Consider the following 20,896-nt stretch of genomic DNA (forward strand, 5'->3'; position numbering starts at 1 on the left):
AAACACTTCAGAGAACTGTAGAAAATAGTATTTAAATAACTTAGGGTTCTGTTGATGTAAGACGCGATTGCTCCTGGCAGCACCTATCTATTCCTGAGAGAATGTTGGGCACCAAAGAAACACCACTTGAAGCTTGTTTTTTTTCTTGACAAAACTGGCCTTTGGGCAAAGAACTGCCCCTGCCTCAACCAATGACAAAATGCACAGTGTCCGGATAGGACAAGCAGGATACAAGCAAAAAGATTGCCAAACCTTGCCAAGACAGGGTAAGATGGTTTTGAAAATTTCCTGCTTCTGAAAAGGGTCTGTCAGTTACTCTAGGCCTTAGCCAAAGTTGGTTGCCCCAATGTTGCATATGAGACTTTGGGTGATTGCCCAGGTAGCCAGTTGTCTCTGTCATTTCTTGCACCTTTTGTAAGTTGCTTGATGCACTTCCTGTTTACTCAAGTAATATTTCCCTTCTCAGGTCTTTGATGGGGCTGAAGACTAGATAGCCATAGTTACTTTCCTCTCATGACTTAGCCAAGCCATTTTTAATATAAGACTTAGACTCTTTAAGCTAGGATAACTATTGAAACATTTAGCATATGTGTCTTATTTGATGTTGTTCATGCTGGTTGTAATTCTAATTTTTATGTATGTTTTTGCCTCTTCTTTTCCCTGGACAATACTTGATATTTGTTCTTATTGTATATAGTTTTGTATTAGGCTTGAAATTTTCCTATTTCGACAAAAGGTGGAGGTGATGTGGGAACTCCTTCAGCCAATAGCATTTAAGATACCAGCCCACTTTGGGCATGAGCTCATTTACTATAAATTTAGACAAAAGTGTGCACAGCTGTTTTGGCTGCTGGATTCCGTTCCAGTTCCTAGTGCTCTCAGAGGACTATGGATTGCTATCCTTTCTATGTGTTTATCCCCAGATAAATAAACCTTTGTTATACTCTATTCTGGCAATTGTGGAACTCTTTTTTTTTTTTTGCCAACATCTAACCTGTTGTGATAGGAGCGGCGGGGCTGCATCCCTGGCACCCGGCCACCCGCTAACCCATTTTTAATATTCTGTGTAGCCCACTAGGTGGCTTACCAGGGAAGATCTTAACCTGAGGCTGTGTCGGGTGGGAGAATCATGGCGACTCCCTGACTCAGCTTCTTTCTCCCAGCATTCTGTTCTGTTTACTCTGCCTACCTAATTTTCTGTCCTATTAAAGGGCCAAGCAGTTTCTTTATTAATTAACCAATGACCTTCCTCCATCGCTAACCCTTGTCCTTAAGCCTTTATCAAAATATCTTTTTTTGAGCAGGATAGTGGTGGCACAGGCCTTAATCCCAGCACTCAGAAGGCAGATCTCTGTGAGTTCAAGGCCAGCCTGGTCTACAAAGCAAGTTCTACACAGAGAAACCTACCTAAAAAAAAAAACAAAACAAAAAACAAATCTGAATGGCCAATACCTAGGCATTACAGTAAAAAGTGGGGCTGGCAGGCAGAGAGAATAAATAGGAGGAGAAATCTGGGCTAGGGAGGAAAAGTGAAGGGAATAAGGGAGAAGGAGAAGGAGACAACCAGGGCTGGCCAGCCAGCCGGGCTGCCAATGCCATCCATCCAGACATGAAAGAAGTGCGAAAAGTAGGACATATAGAATTAAAGGTAAAAAGCCCCAAGACAAAACATAGATGAAAAGAAACAGATTAAATTAAGTTATATGCTCTCTTTTTAAAAGAGTTGTCTTTTCACAGCAAGAGAGCATTTAATTGGGGCTTGCCTATGATTTCAGAGGTTTAGTCCATTTTGGTCATGGCAGAGAGCTTGGTGGCATGCAGGCAGACATGGTGCTGGAGAAGTGTTTATACATTTGGTCTGCAGGCAGCAGGAAGAGAGAGCCAATTACACTGGTGTGTGCTTTTGAAACCTCAAAACCCACCCCCATGCCTCTCTTCCTCCAACAAGGCCACACCTCCTAGTCCCTCTCAAGTAGTACCACTCCCTAATGCCCTAGCATTCAAACATGTGAGCCTGTGGGGGCCATCCTCATTCAAACCACCCCAGCAATGAAGAACTTATAAATCAAGGCATTTTTAAACCATTGGTGGAGACATCAGACAGGTGGGTGACGGCAAAGCCGGGAAGTGTCAGGTATTGGCCCCAGATGCTATCTGAAGACATTCTCAGCTTTTTCACTGGTGGAAGCTAGAGGTACAGTCCAAAAAGATTTACCTAATAGTCACAAGGATATTAAGTCACACACAGAGGTGGGCAATGAATGGCTATTTAGAAGATCAAGATAGTCCCAAACCAATTTGGCTCCCAACCTGAAATAAACCAGTTTTTCACACTCTTATCAACCTCGTCCAATGTTTCATACAGGTGTGGCTTCCCCCTCCCACTCCCCAATAGCGTGGTTTAAATAAGAATGTCCCTAAGGCTGATATATTTGCATAGTTAGTCCCCTGTTGATAAACTGGAAGGATTAAGAAGGGTGTCCTTGTTGGAGGTGGATAATAGGAAGGGGCTTCGAGGGTCCCCCCAGCTCCATGCTTCCCACCATGATGATAATGGACTAAATCTCTGAAACTGTAATCGATCCCCCAATTAAATGCTTTTTTTTAAATTAGAGTTTCCTCTGTCACGGTGTCTCTTCACAGCAATAGAGCCACAGTGACAAAAATACTCAGGAACTTGCAGTTCACAAGTTTGATTTTGACTCCTGTTGGGCTAAGCCACTGGGGCCTTGGACACAAAGTAGATTACAAAAAGTTCAGAGGGTGGTGGAGCAAGATTTCTCCAGAAGCCTCTGAGAACCTTTTTGGGTTAGCAGGGAGGAGGACATTCGGCTGGGAACAAGCACGTACGAGGGCTGGAGGAGGGAGAGGCTGCAGAGAAGGCACAGTTTAGCCTATCAGCCGGCCTGACCCAGGGTGTGGGTGTTTGGACCCCAACCAGATTCCGGATTAGGTCCTAGTCGGCTTCGCTGGCTTTTCAGGACTCGCAGCATCAGGGTTCTGACCCAAGGTGACCGGCAGAGGGCACTCGACGAGGAGCAACCGAGGGCCGGGAAGCGCTGCTCTAGACAGAGCTGGTCATAGAGTCGCGTCAGTTCCGGCCCCGAGGGGGCGGGGAAGAAGCCGGAAGTTGAGTGAGCTCAGGCAGTCGCTATGGAGGAGAGCGAGTACGAGTCGGTTCTCTGTGTCAAGCCGGAGGTCCACGTCTACCGCATCCCGCCGCGGGCCACCAACCGTGGCTACAGGTGACCGGTCTGGCTTAACCTTTCCCCTGCCACCCTGGCATGCACTGCGGGGTCAAGGACGGGCTGTCGCGTTTAGGGAAGGAAGGGACGGAGCCCAGTGGCTGCTTCCTGTCGGGGCCAGACCCAGGAGGGGTAGCTGGCCATGAGCTGTCAGCCAGCTCTTGGGGACCCGAGTGGGCTGCGGGGTCCACGGATCGTGTCACAGCCCTGACCGACAGCCTTGAAGGGATCCGCGGAAATGCCCAGTGGGAGGTAACCCGACTCCATCCGAGGGACCCGTCCCTGTCTCCGGCTTTCTTGGTCCCTGTTTCACCCCCGATCACAACAAGCTGCAGCTGGGAGGACCCAACTGCCCTTGTCTTGAGTAAGCGTCACCTGAGGCAAATCAACACAAGTGCCTGTGAACATATGGCGTGTCTCTGGAAGGGAACCCAAGACTCCACTCTAGAAGGGAGAGACCCAGAGTTGTACAGACATTGTTATTGTTACATTCCTCCCGTACTCTTGGCATTACCTAGCCAAACAAGATGAAAGATACTTAAAAAAAAAGTCATTGCTGATATAAGTGGTGTGCCCTGTGCCCTGTGATGGGTGGGGTCTTGCTACTTAGGAAGGATGGCTTTTTTTTTTCTTCCTAGACAGGGTTTCTCTGAATAGCCCAGTCTGTCCTGGAACTCTCTGTAGATGAGGCTGGCCTCGAACTCACAGAGAGCGCTTGTGTCTGCCTCTCAAGTGCTGGGATTAAAGGCTTGTGCCACCACTGCCCGACAAGGGTGACTCTCGAAGGGAACGTGTATCTAAGTTATTTGGAAATAGAAAGTAGTCTCTACCACAAGTGTGTTGGAGTGCCGTCGACTTATCTGTCCTTTGCACTTGGGTAACACAGGCACACAGCACACTTTCTGATCGGGTATCTCACTGAACACTTACTGTTTCCGTTAGATGGCTTTAAAGTGGTATGGAAATAACAGGAACGGAGGTCAGCAAGCAACAGCTGTCTGTGCTTGCTTTGTGTGTTGGCGTGATGTGTGTGCGCCAATGTGCGCGCGTGCAGAAGCCACAGGAGGACCAGCCAGCATCTTGCTTTCTCTGTGTTTTTCCCTTGAGATGGGCTCTCGCTGAAGCTAGCGTTTGCTGTTTCATCTAGACAGCTGCTCAGCAAGCCCCAGCCATCCTCATGTCTCTGCCCCGCCCCCACTCAGAGGAAGGCTCCCAGGCTTTTAGGTTCTGGAGATCCAAACTCAGCTCCTCGAGTTTGCTCAGCACACGCTTTTCCTCATGGAACCATCTCCCCAGCCTTTTCCGTTCCCTTTCTATTATTAAACTGGAGACTTGCCCCCAAAGCAGTGGTGGCTTCACGCGCTAAGTGAGGGTTAACTCCTCTTGAAGGCAGAGGGCAGGGTCACCAAGTATCCGGCCAGGCTGGTTTGATAGAGAAGAAACTGCCCGCCTTACACCTAACCTTTAGCGCTCTTCTTAGCAGGATCTAAAGCCCGCTGCGCCAGTAAGAGGAACAGAAACTGAGGGTGCTGTGCTGTGGATCTGCATTTGTGTAGCCCTGCAGCAGCTGCCATTGAGAGTTCTAGAGAACTTACCAGAAAAGCCTTCTGGAAATACCCGTGGTGCTTGCTGTTTAGGGGCTTTTCTGTGCTTCTGCAACTAAAATGTTAACACTATTTCTTTTTTTTTCTCCCCAAGACAGGGTTTCCCTGTGTAGCCCTGGCTGTCCTGGAGCTCATCCTATAGACTAGGCAGGCCTCGTGAGTGCTGGGATTAAAAGTGTGCACCACCACCTCCTGGCTATACTACTGCTTTTTTTATGTGTATGGTTTTTTTTTTTTTTTTGAGACAGCTCAGGCTGTCCTGGCATCCGCTCTATAGACCAGGCTGGCCTTGAACTCACAGAGATCCCCCTGCCTCTGCCTTTCATGTAGGGCAATGATGAGGGTCCTTGTTCCCTTGTGTTTCTTCCTGCCTGGAATACATTTGAGAATATGCTCCCTAACTACCCCATTTCTCCCCTTTATACACACCCATGTACTTTTAAGCTCTTTCTACCAGAGATTGTGCCCCTCTGTACTTCTGCCAACATGGTCTCTGGGTCCCAGCTGGTCAGCTTGGCATCACTGTGTCTTCCCAGAAACAATAGGCCCCTAGCTGCTTCCTCTGCGGAAAGGAAGCTGGGAAGGAAATTCCACTTGGGAGAAGGTCTGTGGTCAATGGAGTGGACTAGCAAGCTACAGCGGCCTGTGGTTTTGAATGCCCACAAGCTAAAAATATTTTTTACAACTTCAAATGATTGGAGATTTCGAAGACTCATTGATGTAAAAAATGAGTTCCAGATTTTAGTGTTTGTGTAGTTACTGAGATGCAGCCATATTCAGAAGATACTTGCTAGAAATAGCTTTTAATATAGCTGTTATAGTATCTATCTATCTATCTATCTATCTATCTATCTATCTATCTATCTATCTATGGTTTTTTGAGACAGGGTTTTTCTGTAGCTTTGGAGCCTGTTCTGGCACTTGTTCCTTAGACCAGGCAGGCCTTGAACTCACAGAGGTCCACCTGCGTCTGTCTCCCAAGTGCTGGGATTAAAGGTGTGGGTCACTGTTGGGGACTGCGGACCACCAGACCCTGAATTTCCTGTAAACAACTTGTTTTCCTCTGCTCTCAGCAGCCTGCAGCTACTCTGAGCATGAGACCCTGATGATAGGGGAGTGGGTTCTGATGAGTCTGGAGCTGAAATCCCGAGAGCTGGGGTGTGGCCAGAGCCCTATATAAGCTGCTCCTGAGCACAATAAAGTGGGCATTTTTGTTGCAAGGATGTCCCTGTGGCCCTGTTTGTCTCTGTTTGCGTGTGTGTGTTTTTAAATTTTCAGCCTAGTTCCCATAGTGCGTAGCAAGTAGAGCGCAGACCAGAACCAGTGTAGTTTTACAGGCCACCACCTCTCAGTTTTATATTTATTTTTAAATTTACTTTTTGTATGTGTATGGGTGTTTTGTCTGCATGTATGTCTGAATGCCACACGTGTGCCTGAGAGGCCAGAAGGGATCCCTTCGGATTCAAGTTACAGACCTTTTGAGCTGCCATGTGGGTGCTGGGAATTCAACTTGGGTCCTCAAATAGAGTAACTAGTGCTCTTACCCACTGAACCATCTTTTGAGCCCTTGTAATAAAAATTTTTAAGTTTATCTGCTTATGTATTGTGTGTATGTGTGTGGGTACATGCCTGTCATAGCATGTATGTGGAGGTCAGACAACAACATGGAGGAATTAGTTCTCTTCATCTACCATGTGTGTCTCATGACAGCACACACCGTTAATTCCAGCACTCAGGAAGCAGAGGCAGGTGGACCTCTGAGTTTAAGGCCAGCCTGGTCTACAAAGGGAACTCCAGGCTGGGCAGGGCTACACACTGAGACCCCCCCCCCATCTCAGAATACATTGTTTTATTATATTTATCCTTGTGTATCTGTCTGTGCACATGTGCTGCTTACCAGTGGCAGTTGGGACAATTTGTGGGAGTTGGCTCTCTCTTGCCATGGGAAGTGCCAGGGGTCAAAAGCAGGTTGTCAGGCTTGGCGGTGGTTGCCCTTACCTGCTGAGCCGTCTCGGCAGCCCTGTATGTGACACAGTATCAGCTTGTACTCCCATTGCTCAGCTGTTTGCCACTGCATCATCAGAATGGTCCAGTTGCCCAGCCGAAGTGTGTGACCTTCGGAAACATTAGTTACTATCCTTGCTTTTACAGAAAATGTTTTCCAGCCGTGTTCTTGAACAAGGCAGCCCTACCCGTCCTCTTCTCCAGCACTGGAGGAATGGAGCAGGAGGCTCAGTGCTTTTTCTTGTCCTCACAGGGCCTCAGAATGGCAGCTAGACCAGCCATCGTGGAGTGGCCGGCTACGGATCACTGCAAAAGGGAAGGTGGCCTACATCAAGCTGGAAGACAGGACTTCAGGTAAAGGCACAGGACATAGGTGGAAGAGAGATTGCCCTGGCCAAGGCTGCTCAAGGCCATGGCAGAACCATTGCTGCAAGATAAAGGCCTTTAGGTGCATCTAAATGCTGAAGTGGGTGGACTAAGTTGACAAGCTGCAGGCTCCAGGGCCATCAGTTTTTATCTAGGTCACTGTTGGTGACCCAGCTGCTTCTAAAGCACCAGGCATAGCCAACGCTTGTGGTCATGCCTTTAATCCAGGACATGGGGAGATCTTTTCTCAAGCAACAAAACAATGGTGTGTTTGATCAGACACTGAGGGCACCGATAAGAGTACCTTTGAGCTTGGAGCAACATAGAGGCTCTTGGGTTTGTGGTCATCGCTGCTGCTATGGAACCCAGAGTCCACAAGGGTGCCTTTTCTTTCCTTTTTTTTTTTTTTTTTTTTTTTTTTGGTTTTTCGAGACAGGGTTTCTCTGCGGCTTTGGAGCCTGTCCTGGAACTAGCTCTGTAGACCAGGCTGGTCTCGAACTCACAGAGATCTGCCTGCCTCTGCCTCCCGAGTGCTGGGATTAAAGGCGTGCGCCACCATCGCCCGGCTCTTTTCTTTCCTTTTGAGACAGTCTCATGTAGCCCAGGCTACTAAGGAACTCATTGTGTAGCCAAGTGCGGCGAACTTCTCGACCAGCGAGAAAGAACAACCACCACACGAGGATTCTTCTCAGATCACGCTTTAATGGAGTACCCTTGGTTGAAGGAGAGCAGGAACCAATGGGGGGGAGGCCCCCCCCCAGAGCACTAAGGCAGCTACTTATATAGGGAATTGGCACATGGGTCGCCCTGTGATTAGCTGCCACCATCAGCTGCCACCAGACTGCAGCGGGATAGGCCTAAGGACCCTTATCCACCGCGCATGCGGGAAGGGGGGGGGGACGGACGGACGGACATGCAGCTCCCAAAGGCATAGCCAAATATGGAGTTGTTTATTTTCAACAAGACAGGATGTCGGCGCCATCTTGTAATGGCGATCCTGTCCAGCTCCCTGCAGCCAAGGATAACCTTGAACTTCTGAGCCTCTATCTCCAAAGTATAGAGATTATAGACATGCCCCACCATGCCTGCTTCATGCCCTGCTGGGAAACTGACCCAGGCTTGCTAATCAAGCCCTTACACTGAGCTCCATATCCAGCCTGGAGCGCAGTGTTAGACCTGCCATCCTTTGGCCTAGTCTCCGAGACTGAACTGAGTGTGTTTTAGACTGTTCTGTGGGGTCATAACTTCTCTGCTTTCTGCCAGGCTTGCTGGCTCCTCTAACAGTCCTTCGTGCGGTCAGGCCTTTCTGAGGTGTGACACACTTGCACTGGGACCATACAAAGAGAAGAAGCTGCTGGGCTGGCTGGTGGCAGCTCCACCCTAGAGTGACTGTGTGGGGATGGAGACCCAGCACAGGTGGAACTTTTCATCTTCGTGAAAATCAAGACCGGGCATTGTGCGCATGCCTTTAAGCCCATCCCAGAGGCAAAGGCAGGTGAATCTCTGTGAGTGTGAGGCCAGCCTGGTCTATGAGTTCTGGAACAGCCAGAGCTACATAGTGAGACTATCTCAACACCCCCACCTCGCAAAAATTCCACAAAAGCAGTCTGATTTTGAAATGTTTGTCACTTAATTAAAAACTGTTGACACTATGAGCAGATGTGACCAGTAAGCCACTTGTCACTCTGCTTTTCTCTTCATTTCATGCTGGCACTGTCCCTTCAGCAGGAATAGATTTGATTGAATCCTAGAGCAGTGCCCGCCTGTCTAGCTGTCCTGGTGTGATTCACATCAGGAAAGCCCCAGTGCACAGCAGCACTAGGCTGGAGGGCTCCCCGACTCACCTCCCTCCCCCTGTACTTACAGGGGAGCTCTTTGCGCAGGCCCCAGTGGACCAGTTTCCCGGCTCAGCCGTGGAGAGCGTGACTGACTCCAGCAGGTACTTTGTGGTCCGCATTGAAGATGGAAACGGTATGTGCGGGTCTGGGGGGTTCTTCTGAGCAGAATCCTTGCCTCTGGAAACATGAAATTGATGGCTGTCACTTCCTCTTCACTTTCCCCCACCCCAGGGCGACGTGCTTTTATTGGGATTGGCTTTGGGGACCGAGGGGACGCCTTTGACTTCAATGTGGCGTTACAAGACCATTTCAAGTGAGTACCTCTTGGGACACGTATTCTTGTCTCCTGCTTCTCTTCCCTTCTTTCCAGGACAGAAGCGTTCTTCCTGGTTGTGCAAATCAGCGACTGCTTTGTTTGTCAGCAGCCTGGCAATCCTCCTCTAGGCTGCCTTCTCTGCTCTGATGGTCCCCAAGATGGTGTTCCACCTCTGTGAGCTGGCCTAGCCTTTTCAGTGTCCCAGCTCTTCCTCAGTAGCTCCTGAGCTGCCAGAGTCCCTGTGACTCTAAGGGTCTGCTCCTTTATAATGTCACAAGAGGGCCTAGCATTTCCAGGTGCAGATATCTTGCAGATGCTTTGGTGTCCTTTGTGAAAGGACAGGGCATCCTCAGGCCTCTTCCTGATGGTAACTGGGTAGTGCCTGGGCATTTGTGTGGACACCCTTGTCCCAGGTGGCTGCAAGTAGCATTGTGGAGGGTAGACAGCATTGTGGGTTGGGGACCAGCCTCGACAAAAATACACTCGCCAGGGTAGGGGCATGGGGATTAGAAATATAAGCAAAGAGTATGAAGACTCGAAAATAATAAAACAGAAAAACATAGAATAGTACTGGGAGGGAGTTCCAGTGAATACTGAAATCTCTGGCCTTTAATTTTCCATACACTTTTATGCCCCAATACAAAAGGGTGAAGAAGGCAACAAAAGACTTCTTTAACATGATACAAAGGACAACTTGAACAGCTAATTGCTTTAACACTTTGAGACATCAAGTCATCAGCATTCTGTTGTTTAGGCAGTGAAGCAACACTAGACCAAATATCCTGAAGGCAACCATCCCCCAGGTCACCGCTTGTTACAAAGGAAGTAGCAGAAGTACGCTTGCATATCCTGACCATCTGTCAGGATGGAATGGATCTACTTGTTTGAGCTACCTTAATGTCAAAAGACCCAAGTAACCACACCCTAAATCAGGAAGTGTATCCCTGGCTGGTTGTTGTCAACAATTTTGAGCAACCTCCAAACTCTCTGACCTTCAGACAAGGTGGAAATAGGCTCACATTTTTGGGCCTCCAGGATTGTGCTGCCCTTTCCTTTTAGGTATCTATACTGTCTGTGAATATAGGAGTGTTCAGGTGGAGCCAGAGGTACAGACCGCACCAGGGGCTGGAGGGAAAGTGCAGGCTCAGCTCATCCAGTTCTCAGAGCAGTGTTAAGACCTTAGAGTCTAAACCATTGTCTCAGCCTTCCTATGCTGCAGGTGCAACCCTTTAATGCAGTTCCTCATGCTGTGACCCCAATCTTTTTTTTTTTTTGGTTTTTCGAGACAGGGTTTCTCTGTGGCTTTGGAGCCTGTCCTGGAACTAGCTCTATAGACCAGGCTGGTCTCGAACTCACAGAGATCCGCCTGCCTCTGCCTCCCGAGTGCTGGGATTAAAGGCGTGCACCACCATCGCCCGGCTGCTGTGACCCCAATCTTCTGTTTTTATTGCTACTTCATAACTAAATTTGCCACTTTTATGAATAGTAATCAAATATCTGAATACAGCCCCTGGGAAAGGGTCATTTGACCCCCAGGTTGAGAACCACAGGTCTAAACCATGGAGGTGCTTAAGAGTTGCAGAGCTGGGGTCTGAACTACTTACTGGTTGGGAAGTCGGCCTCAGCAAGGGCCTCCTGGACCCAGGCATTAAGTGTGGATGTGGAGCGGCTGCCATTCCTGCCTCACCACTCTTCCTGATCCTCCCCAGGTGGGTGAAACAGCAGAGTGAGTTTGCAAAGCAAGCCCAGAACCCAGACGAAGGCCCCAAACTGGACCTGGGCTTCAAGGAGGGCCAGACCATCAAGATCAACATCGCAGTGAGTCCCACCCTCACTTGACACTCTGGGCCACGGTTTTGTGACTCGGAAACCACCCAGCCCAAAGCTTCCCCATCCCCCAACCCTTCATAGTTCAGTTCTATCCATGTAGCCACAGTGGATCCAGCATCTTGGCTTCATGCCAGGTTCACCCCAGGGTACCAGGCCTCTGCTGCTAGGCTCTTCAGGTTGAGCTGACCATGTGCAGATGTGACTGCAGAGTGGCAGGAGAGACTGCTTCTAGAGCGGTCCTGGTGCTAGGGCTTCTGGGGGAAAAACAGATGGCCCATAATGCAGGAGCCCATGGAAGGCTTCTTGGAAAGTGACCTGTGGCGGGCATGTGGGGTCAGTACCAGTGTGCCCAGTGTTTCTGTCCTGGTTGGAGCGGGTCAGGAGCTTAGTGTGCTCATCTCAGCTGTATCTTGGCCTCATGCCTGAGTGAGGAAGGTTTGGGAACACCCTGGGCTCTCAGGCATCGAAGAGGATTCTGGGAGTTCTGGGCAGCTTCTGCTGGTGGTGGTGTCCTGGATCCTTGAGTCTTCTTCCTGTGTGGTTTTGCATCCAACCTCCCCTGCCAGGTCTTGTTGAATAGAAGCAAGTCAAGCAGGACTGGTGCCCAGACATGGTTTCTCCCTGGCTGCTGGAGTGGAGGGGCGGTGGAGCTGGGAAGCATTTGGGGGAACTGAGGACAAATGAATCTGTGTAGAGAAAGCCTGTGACTCTGAAATAACGCTTTCCTCTTTACTCACCGTTTCTTTCTCTTTCCTGCTTCATGCTGATGATGCTTTGGGACCTTGACGTTGGCCAGCTGGCCCTTGAGAGAAAATGCAAGTCCAATCCAGTGGGCTGGTGGCACTGTGATTCTTTCTCTTGCTTGGAAGAAACTAACATTTAATGAGCGTCAGCTGTGGGCCAGGTAGTGTTTCAGGCATTTCTCATATGACTTCAGGATCTCCCTTTGGAACCGATGAAAATTGAGGCACAGAGATGGGGGTTAGGGTGGACTTAGCCACGATAGGAACAGAAACAGCTGGCCCAACTGGATGCACGTGGAGGATGCTGGCCCTTCCACCTCTGCCGCTGCTGTGCTCACACGCAGACTGCTGTCTTCATCAGTGTGGCTTGTGCTGTTTTCCGGCTCATGCTTGGTGCTCGCTGCTCTGTTATGTTGTATAGAAGTGTCACATACAGAAAAGTCCCAGATTATAAGTGTAGAACAGAGTGACTTTCTCAAGGCCAAACAAGGGCTGGGACAAAAGGCCTGTTGGTAAAGTGTTTGCCTCGCAAGCTTGAGAACCTGAATTCAAGACCCAAGACCCACATTAAAACAGAAGCTGAATGTGGGTAACACATGCTTGTAGCCCAGTGCTAGGGAGACAGACAGAAGGGTTCCTGCTGCTCCCTGGCCAGCCATCCTCCCCTAAGTGGTGAGCTCCAGGTCAAGGAGGTGGGTGGTGTTTCTGAAGATGGCACTCAGGGTTGACCTGGCCCTCATACTCACCCGCATCCTTGGTCACATATATGAGCATGTGTGCATGTACACACACACACACACACACACACACACACACTACTTAAGAGCATGGGACTTCCCTAGGTCAACCTAGGTCAAGAAGTAGAAGTAGACTCCCTTTGGGAGTCCTTCTCCTGCCCACTTCCAGTAGCTTCCTGCCCTGACTTCAAATACCTAGGACTGGGTCTGTGCTTCGCTTTTGTGCGTTGTATGGGAGACTCAATTCCTTTCATCTATGACCCCTCATTCCGTGTCATGTTGTAAGAGTTACTCCTATGTTGCCTGTGGTTGTTTGTCCTTTGTGGTGGATCATGCCATTGTGCGTGTGTTCCTGGTTCATCTGTTTCCCTGAGGGTGGACACCGGGGGATGCCATCTGGTCAGCTCCAGTTGGAGCTTCTGTGAATATCCAAGCTCATGTTTTTGTTGCGCATATGTCTAAGGAGGAGACCACAGAATCCTGTGGATGCTTCGGCAGAGCGCTAAGGCTGGCTTCCTTTGCCTCACCGAGCATGCATGTTCTGGCTGCTCTGCCCTCATCAGTACTCTGCAGTCAATATCCGGGCTGTTTTCATGGGGCGGAGTGGTGTATGGCTGTAATTGGTGTGTCCTTTCCTTATGAGAAGTGAGGTCAGGTGCTGGGTTTAACACTGCCCGCTTTGGTGCTAGATGGAAAACTGGGATGACTTGCCTGTAGCTCATGCTGATGCTGTGTGGGACTGTCATTTGCTGTGCAGATGTTGAGGACTGGAGGTCTCCATGGATTCTTTCCAGTACACAGTGGTGGCATAATGACTGATTTGCATTCTGCTCTTCTCTTTAGAACATGAGAAAGAAGGAAGGAACAGCTGGGACCCCAAGAACCAGGCCTGCCAGCACAGGAGGGCTGAGCCTGCTTCCCCCTCCTCCAGGGGGCAAGACCGCCACCCTCATCCCTCCCCCTGGGGAGCAGTTGTCTGTGGGGGGCTCTCCAGTCCAGCCAGCGGTTGTTTCTGGTTCAGGTGAGTGCCGGGTTGACCATTGCGTCCATACCTGGCAGCTTTGTCCCCAGAAGTGATCCCGTGGCTTCCCTTTCTCACACTTACTATGTGCCTCGTGTGTGTGTGTGTGTGTGTGTGTATGTGTGTATGTGTGTATGACTAGATGGTGGCACCAGGGTGTCTTGCATACCCTTTAGGTTCCTCTGTTCCCTGGCCCTTCAGGGCACCTGTCCTGTCCTGGTAGGCAGTGGCTGTGAAGTTATCGGTATGCCTGGGCCTCAGTGTGTTCTGTACTCAGGTGTCATGGGAAAGGTGAACCACAGGTGCACAGGCCAAATGTACCGAATCACTAGGGCCAGCAGCATTCCCTGTGGGGGGCTTTCCGGAGGAGCTTGAACTATGAAGGAAGGCCTCTGAGGCAGGGGTGCTAGCATTCTAGGTAGAAAGAAGAGCAGGCAGAGGTTGAGATTTTGAGAAGCATTGTCTGGATACAGCTGTTAGTGTGGTACTTTTGCAGGAGACACCATGGGGAGATGTGACGTGGGCTCGTTGGTGCACCACCAGGAGCTGGGAAGCTGAGAGGCTTCTCCCGGGGACAGTGCTGGGGAGCCCTCTTCCTCCACCTCCCCACCAGGCAGGGATTGTCACCACCCTTTCCACAGCACTGTCCTGCAGGTTTGGAGTCATGCACCTAGGCAGGGAGCCTTCCTGTGCTCCTGGTTCTTAGAGTCTGACATTGCCTCCCCTCTCTGGAGGTCAGGCTCCAACCTCAGCAGTGTGAGGTTGGCCAGGAGAGTGCCAGAGTTGAATCCAGCCTCTGCCTGGCATCAGGAAATCTTTCTGGCATTATGTTCAGAGTGTGCTCACAGGACGCTGGCTGTAGCATCGCCAGGGACAGGAGCAGCTTCTGAATGCTTAGAACATTCTGTGTATGTCTCAGCCTTCCCTGGTCTCTGGGTGGATGTGGAGATTAGGCCCTGGAGATACCATAGGACAAGTGTTCCTTAACTTGGGATGGCTGCAGTAACATTCTGATAAACAGGTAGAACATGCATTTAACATTTTCATAAGCCGTAATAAAGCTGAAAAAACCAAATGCAGCATCGTGAAGTCAGGATCTTTTGTACAGCATGGAGTCATAGCTCTCTGGCTTCCGGCCTAGTACTCACAGCCTGCAGTAAACACGTTTACACACAAGGTGGTGTCAGAGAGTCGCCAGCTGCCATCTGCTGATGCTGTCTGCTCTGGAACCACGGTGCAGAATTTAGACTAGCTCTTTGTTTTGAGCGCCTAATGGCCTACGTCTCTGTGCGTCTGTTTTCCCATCTGTAGAATGAGATACTGCTGATGTTTATAGTGAAGACACTTGAGTTAAGCCTTGTGCTACATTCGGAGTAGTATGCTGACCACTGTGAACTCTCCCTGAGTGCCGGCCTGGGTTCACTCATTGGCATTTTAGTGACACTGTGTTCTGGGCCTGAGCTGAGCATGCCGGATCTAGGAGCTCATTCTGCCCTGTGAAATTGTCCTGTCAGCTGAATGAGAGATAAGAAAAGTGAAACTCAAATGACCTACATAGTCACACAGCTAATCCCAGCCTGACCTCCTCCGCTAGGCACTGTGGTGAGGTTCAAATGAGGTAATGCATGCTTAGCACTCAGTGAACTGTAAGGTGTCCCTGATGGGGACCTTGGTTTTATCTGGTTTTCCAGGGCAGTTGAGAAATGGCAGTGTGGCCGTTGGGTAGCATAGGAAAGGCGGCAGGAAGCCAGGAGTAGGCTTGCTCCCAGAAGAGGTGTGAGGGCAGCTTCTGTGTGGCCTCAACTGGAAGGCTCTCCCTGGCAGTGTGTGGCCTGTGGCTCTAGCCAGTTGATGCACACGCTACTGCAGGCTTTCTGGACAGGCTCTGGGGTTTTAGGAAGCATTCCCACTCCAGAAGTCAGAACAGGACACACGTGTGACTCATGTTCCCTGGCACCACTCCCTGCACCTTGTATGTGGCTCCTGTTTTCTCTCTAGGGGCCACCAAGGACCCATGAATAAGGTGGTGGAAATGTGGCTCTTTCTGGAGTCGTTTGTCCCCAGAACATGTCTCCCTGTGGGATACTGGTCCCCAGATTTAAAAATCTAGTAACTGAACTACCAGAAAGATATCTGACTTTCCTATTTCTTTCTTCTCTCATTGGATTTGGGGACATCACTAGGTGGTGCCACAGAACCCTGGCCACAGTCTAAGCCTGCTGCCGCCACGACTGCTGATGTCTGGGGCGACTTCACCAAATCCACAGGGTAAGGAGGGGAGCTTTCCGGGCTGGGTGGGGCCAGAGCTATTTCCCTGAGTTTCCTGGAATTGCTGGGAGACTAGCTCTGGTTGGACATTTTCATGGTAGCCATGGGACAGAGCCCCTGCCTTGGGTGGCACACTGCCCTCTTTACCTCTGTAAAAGCTTTCCACTGTTCCCCACTGCCTGAGACCTCCTTTTGCAAACTTTTGTCTGATTCTCACCAACTGTTGCCTTGGGTCGGGAATCAAGACCCAGATTTTAGGCCTGGACTATCTTTACAGGACCTCTGAGGCAAGGCATCTCCTGAGCTTTAGGGCCTGCCCTTGGGGTCAGTGTGGAAAGATGCCAGATTCCTATCCTCAGGGTATATGGGAGACTTTGGAGCTGTCAGCGCGGGTCTGTCTTCTGTAAAGGAATGGACAGCTCAGATCCACACACGGGCCAGATTGGATCCTTAACCCACGTCTGCTGCCTGCTGCTCTAGGCCCTTTGGGGACTGCCTCCTCAGTGCTGTATCTGCCCAAAAATATGCCCCTGTGTCTGCTCTCCAACAGCTGGATATTGCCACCTCCTGTTTTCCCTTCACAGGCCGCCCTCCAGCCAGTCTCAGCCAGGCACCGGCTGGGTCCAGTTTTGATGCACAACTTTTTCTTCACAACTTCTGGGAAGAAGCTGCCTCATCAGGCCCACAGAAGGAGGCAAAGCGCTCCCTGGCTGGACCCTGGAGCATCGCTCTCTTCTCTTTGCCTGGCTCTCTTGACAGCCTGAGCAACAAGAAACAGTAAATTGGCAGTAAAATGCCTCACTTGCTGGGGTGCAGGTGCTACACAGCCAGACGACAGGGACAAACACTCCAGGGCCCCCAGCTCATCCTTCCTTACAGGAGGGACCCAGAACTGCCTTCTTCTATGAAGTGATCCTTATTAAACACAGCCCCTAAAGCACAGAATGGGTTGAGTTTGTGGCCTGGGTTCAGCTCTGCCCCTCAGGTTGGCAGGTGTCCCAGATTCACTGTTGGACAGGGGACTCCCTGCACTCTGTCCATTGTAGACATTGTCGGATGTTCCAGAGCATCTTCCTGATTGCTAGCACATCTTTGAGTTGCAGCTTGAGTGTGCTGTCCAGGGACACTGGAAGGATTAAGCAGCTTTTTGAAAATGTTCATACATTGCTCTGCTAATATGCTGACCAGCACTAATGTGCCCTTGCGAGGGACCCACCATGGCTCATGGCTGGGTCCTCTCACACACCCTCCTCCCTGCCCTGAGCCCCAGAGGCGGCTACAGGAGTCATCCTGTGTACCTGGTTTCCATGTCTTCAAGCAGTTGCTCCTCAGGTGGGGCGGGCTCTGGGAGCCTGCTGAGCAGTGCTCTGAGGAAGTTGGAGCATCACCGACCGGACCGGCCTGCCTGTCTTCTGCCTCTGTTCTGAGCTCACAGGGTCATGGCATGACTGGTCCTTCCCTGGTGGCTTCTGGAGGGACATGTCTGTAGATAGCCTGTCCTTTTCTCCCTTCAGAGACTGCGACAGAGGAGCTGGAAGCCTGGGCCATCAGTAGTGTTTTTTTAAGAAACCATTGTCTCCTCAGTGCCTCTCTGATGTTTCTTTATAGACTTAACCTTACCTTCAGTTGAAAGGTTTCTTTTTTGAAGGGTCAGGACCATGAACTGAAAGAAGTTTTGACCTTGTGGGACCAGAGTTTTAAAGATGGGAAAGAAAAATAAAAATTTTGACTTCTGTAGTGTCTGTCAGATGGATGTGTTTTTGGCTGTGTGGCTGCTCAGCTCTCGGGTGCCAGGGTATCATTTCATCCAGAGGAGAACCTGGTCCTCCTGCTCTAAGGGTAGCACATCTCTTAGCATGTCAAGAGGAGTCTTTTCCCATCCTTGTGGCAGCTGGAGTCACTGGTGGAGACCAGCTGTGTCGTAGACCTTGAGTGGACAAAGCTGTGGAGAACTTTGTCTCTGTAGACACACCACACAAGTCCAAGTGTGAAACGGTAAGTGTACACAGAGGCCAGGCCAAAAAAAAGTTAACAAATCGTGCCCCCTGAAAACACAAGACTGTGCATCACACTGGTGACTGGTGCCCATCTGTGTGGAGGCTGAACGTCGGAATGTGTAGACTTACAGGGTCCCTTCAATTAGACGTCTGCCAAGTGTGGTGATACCTACTTGTAGTTCAGTACTCAGGAGGTGAATGTTGCGGTATTAAATAGTTCCACGCCCAGAATGGAGTATAATAAAGGTTTATTTATTAGGGGTAAACTCACAGAAAGAGTAGTGATCCACAAACAACAGTAGAAAACCAGCCTTGCTGCATTCATCCTTCCAAGAGGTCTAGGTAGGCTTCAAGGGCCGAATCCTTGCTGCAAGCAGCTTCTGCTGGCCCCAGGCACTCCTTGCTTTGTGACAGTACAATGTTAGTCTCTACCTCTTTTTGCATGATATTCTGTGCCTCTGTGTCCACTAAATTACTGGATTTCGTGACCCTTAACGATTCTGGGATGTCATCTTGAAATCCTTAACTAATCACAGCTGCAAAGTAAGGCCCTGTTTCTAACAAGTCGACCTATGCGAGTACTGGGGGTTAGGACTTGAACATAAAGTTTGAGGGGCTTCTGAATACTTGTTTTCCAGATGCCAATCCATAAAGTTAAAGATGCTTTTCAAGCCAAAAACTCTGTCCCTCAACTCTATAGTCAGGGTAGAACCAAGGTACTATTTTGAAGACATGGCAGGAGACCTGCAACCAGCTGGTTAGAAGGTCTGGATCTCTCTTAGTTTCATTACATTTAGGAGACTCAGATGAGCTTTCAGGATGCTATGGCACAAAAAAAGAAAAAAGTTCACCTTGTGGGCCTGGCTGAGAGAGTAAGACTGTTGTTCTGGATATTTCTGCCTCCAATACCATGGAGACCTGGGTATGACTAAACTGTATATGGACTCTGATCCCTGTAATTTTTAATGGATTTAACAACTATTTGGTCTGTACTCAGATATACTTTATTTATCCTTCTGAGATCTCTGATAGTATTAACAGCTAGGGCAGTTATAATGTAAGCTTAGCAGCAAAAGGTATCCAGATTCTTCCACAAAGCTATAGCCAACTTGTTAACTCATTAAAAAAATATATTAAGGTCTGAGAATATAAAAGTTCATAAGCTTTAAGGGTCTAAAAAATAACTTAAGACATAGATACAGATTAAAATATTAAAAAATGTTTCTAATTTCCTCCACTCTATGGTAGTTCTAATAAGCTAATAGAGCAATGACTATTTACTGTGTGGGACACAAGCTCAAGATTTTGTATCTATTCTGGTTAAAGACATCTCTGTTCAAACCATACATGGTTCTCTGGACAGCAGGAAAATATACATGCTTCTAATCAAAATCTGTAGTTTTTGCTAGGACCCAGAGGTATGAGTCTATTCCTTCTGTTTACAGATGCCCATTATCTGCTCTTTTTCTACAATATGGGTATTTCTTTAAATAAATTTTAATAAAGTTTAAACTTATCTCAATAGGCCTCCACTTGGCTGGCAGACACATCTAAGCATCAGTTACTGACTACAACCTGCTCTGAATGGTGGCGAGCCCTAGACTTCCTGAAAGCTGGTGTGGACCAGTCTGGCTCATATGAACATAAATGCTCCCTGTGCCTTCAATGGAGTCTGATGAGTGCCCCATTGCCCAAATTTCCTCCCTATCTTTGGCTAGCCTTTCAACATACTTGGGCCCGGATAACAATGCCCCAATGTCAGCTTGAAGTAGTTGCGAAAAGGAACATGTTGTCCCATGACCACTGCCCAAAATAGGTTAAAAGGCTGATACAAGGGGAAACTCCCTGGAATGGGGCACAGGACAACTACCTATAGTGCCTGTTACTATACTAGGTCCAGGGTTGTCAATTTAAGTAGTTCCACGCCTCCTTAAAACCAGGGGCAAGCAGGACCCAAGACTGGATCCTGTCATAGGTGCTTGTGAAGGGGGAAATGTGGGGGCCAGCCATGATAAGCTAAGTATGGGCAGGTTACCCAAAGAAGGTTCTTTACTTCCAACCATTATCACCTGTCAGAGTAGAACTCGGCCATTCATAAATTTAATAGATGCTTGAGTCTCAGTAGTTTGCCCTGAGGCAATGCCTGGTTGCAGGAGGAACCACAAGCTGAGATTACCCAACCTCCACCCAAGAACAGACCATTCAAAGGAAATACCTGGCATTTTAAGCGCTACAGATAGAGACACCTGCCAGTGAACATTCACCAGGATACCCCCAGACAAATGTCAGCCAATCGGGGCTCTTAAAACCTCAGAAACCCCTCACCCTCACCTTTACTACTATAAAACTATTCTAGTTGAGCTTCGGGCCCTCCAGTTATCCCAATACCTTGGACATGCTGAGAGACCGAGTTTGCAAACTAGATTAAAATAAAGGCTCTTTGCTTTTACAAATGGGACTGTTTCCTTGTTGGCTTTTGCGGGGACTTCACGGATTTGGGCATAACAGGCACTACCATTTTTTTTAAGATTTATTATTTTATATGTTTGTGGTTTGCCTGTATGTATGTGGGTGCTGGGAATAAAATCCAGGACCTCGAAAGAGCAACAAGCGTTTGTAACCACTAACCAACGTTCCAGTCCGGCACTACCATTTTACAGGTGAGGGCACTCTGCTCAACAGGAACGCTCCATCATCGGGAGGGCAGTCTCTCCTAAAGGTTATCACATCATTAAAGCCTCGGCCACACCCCTCAACCCCACAGCCTGGTTATCTTCCGGCAGAACGCAGAGGTTTCGCGCCGGTCGGTAGGACAGTGAACCTCGGTAAGACAGTGAACCTCTGCAGCTGGGACACTTGCACCCGAGTACAGGACGGTCCAGAGCAACAATGGCGATCGCCAGGAAGAAGCTGGAGCTGGACCTTAT

At 49.2% G+C, this 20,896-nt stretch overlaps 1 protein-coding gene across 1 annotated transcript; it reads left to right on the top strand.

The window, feature by feature from the left end:
• Positions 1 to 3,108: 3,108 nt before the first annotated feature.
• On the top strand, positions 3,109 to 16,701 carry Necap2 (NECAP endocytosis associated 2). The gene is made up of 8 exons (XM_005352911.3): positions 3,109 to 3,245; positions 7,107 to 7,207; positions 9,086 to 9,190; positions 9,289 to 9,370; positions 11,083 to 11,191; positions 13,527 to 13,704; positions 15,888 to 15,972; positions 16,557 to 16,701. Exons 1-8 carry the CDS (start codon positions 3,154 to 3,156, stop codon positions 16,603 to 16,605), a joined length of 801 nt encoding a protein of 266 aa, XP_005352968.1. The 5' UTR covers positions 3,109 to 3,153; the 3' UTR covers positions 16,606 to 16,701.
• Positions 16,702 to 20,896: the final 4,195 nt, after the last annotated feature.

The sequence above is a fragment of the Microtus ochrogaster genome, chromosome 10, assembly GCF_000317375.1.
Source record: "Microtus ochrogaster isolate Prairie Vole_2 chromosome 10, MicOch1.0, whole genome shotgun sequence".
Lineage (NCBI taxonomy): Eukaryota > Metazoa > Chordata > Mammalia > Rodentia > Cricetidae > Microtus > Microtus ochrogaster.

Excerpts from the sequence above, each read along its gene's own strand:
- Necap2 (XM_005352911.3), top strand. The coding sequence starts at position 3,154 with ATGGAGGAGAGCGAGTACGAGTCGGTTCTCTGTGTCAAGCCGGAGGTC. Across the intron at positions 9,191-9,288 it reads CCGCATTGAAGATGGAAACG|GGCGACGTGCTTTTATTGGG; the intron begins GTATGTGCGGGT and ends CCCCCACCCCAG. Across the intron at positions 13,705-15,887 it reads AGCGGTTGTTTCTGGTTCAG|GTGGTGCCACAGAACCCTGG; the intron begins GTGAGTGCCGGG and ends GGACATCACTAG.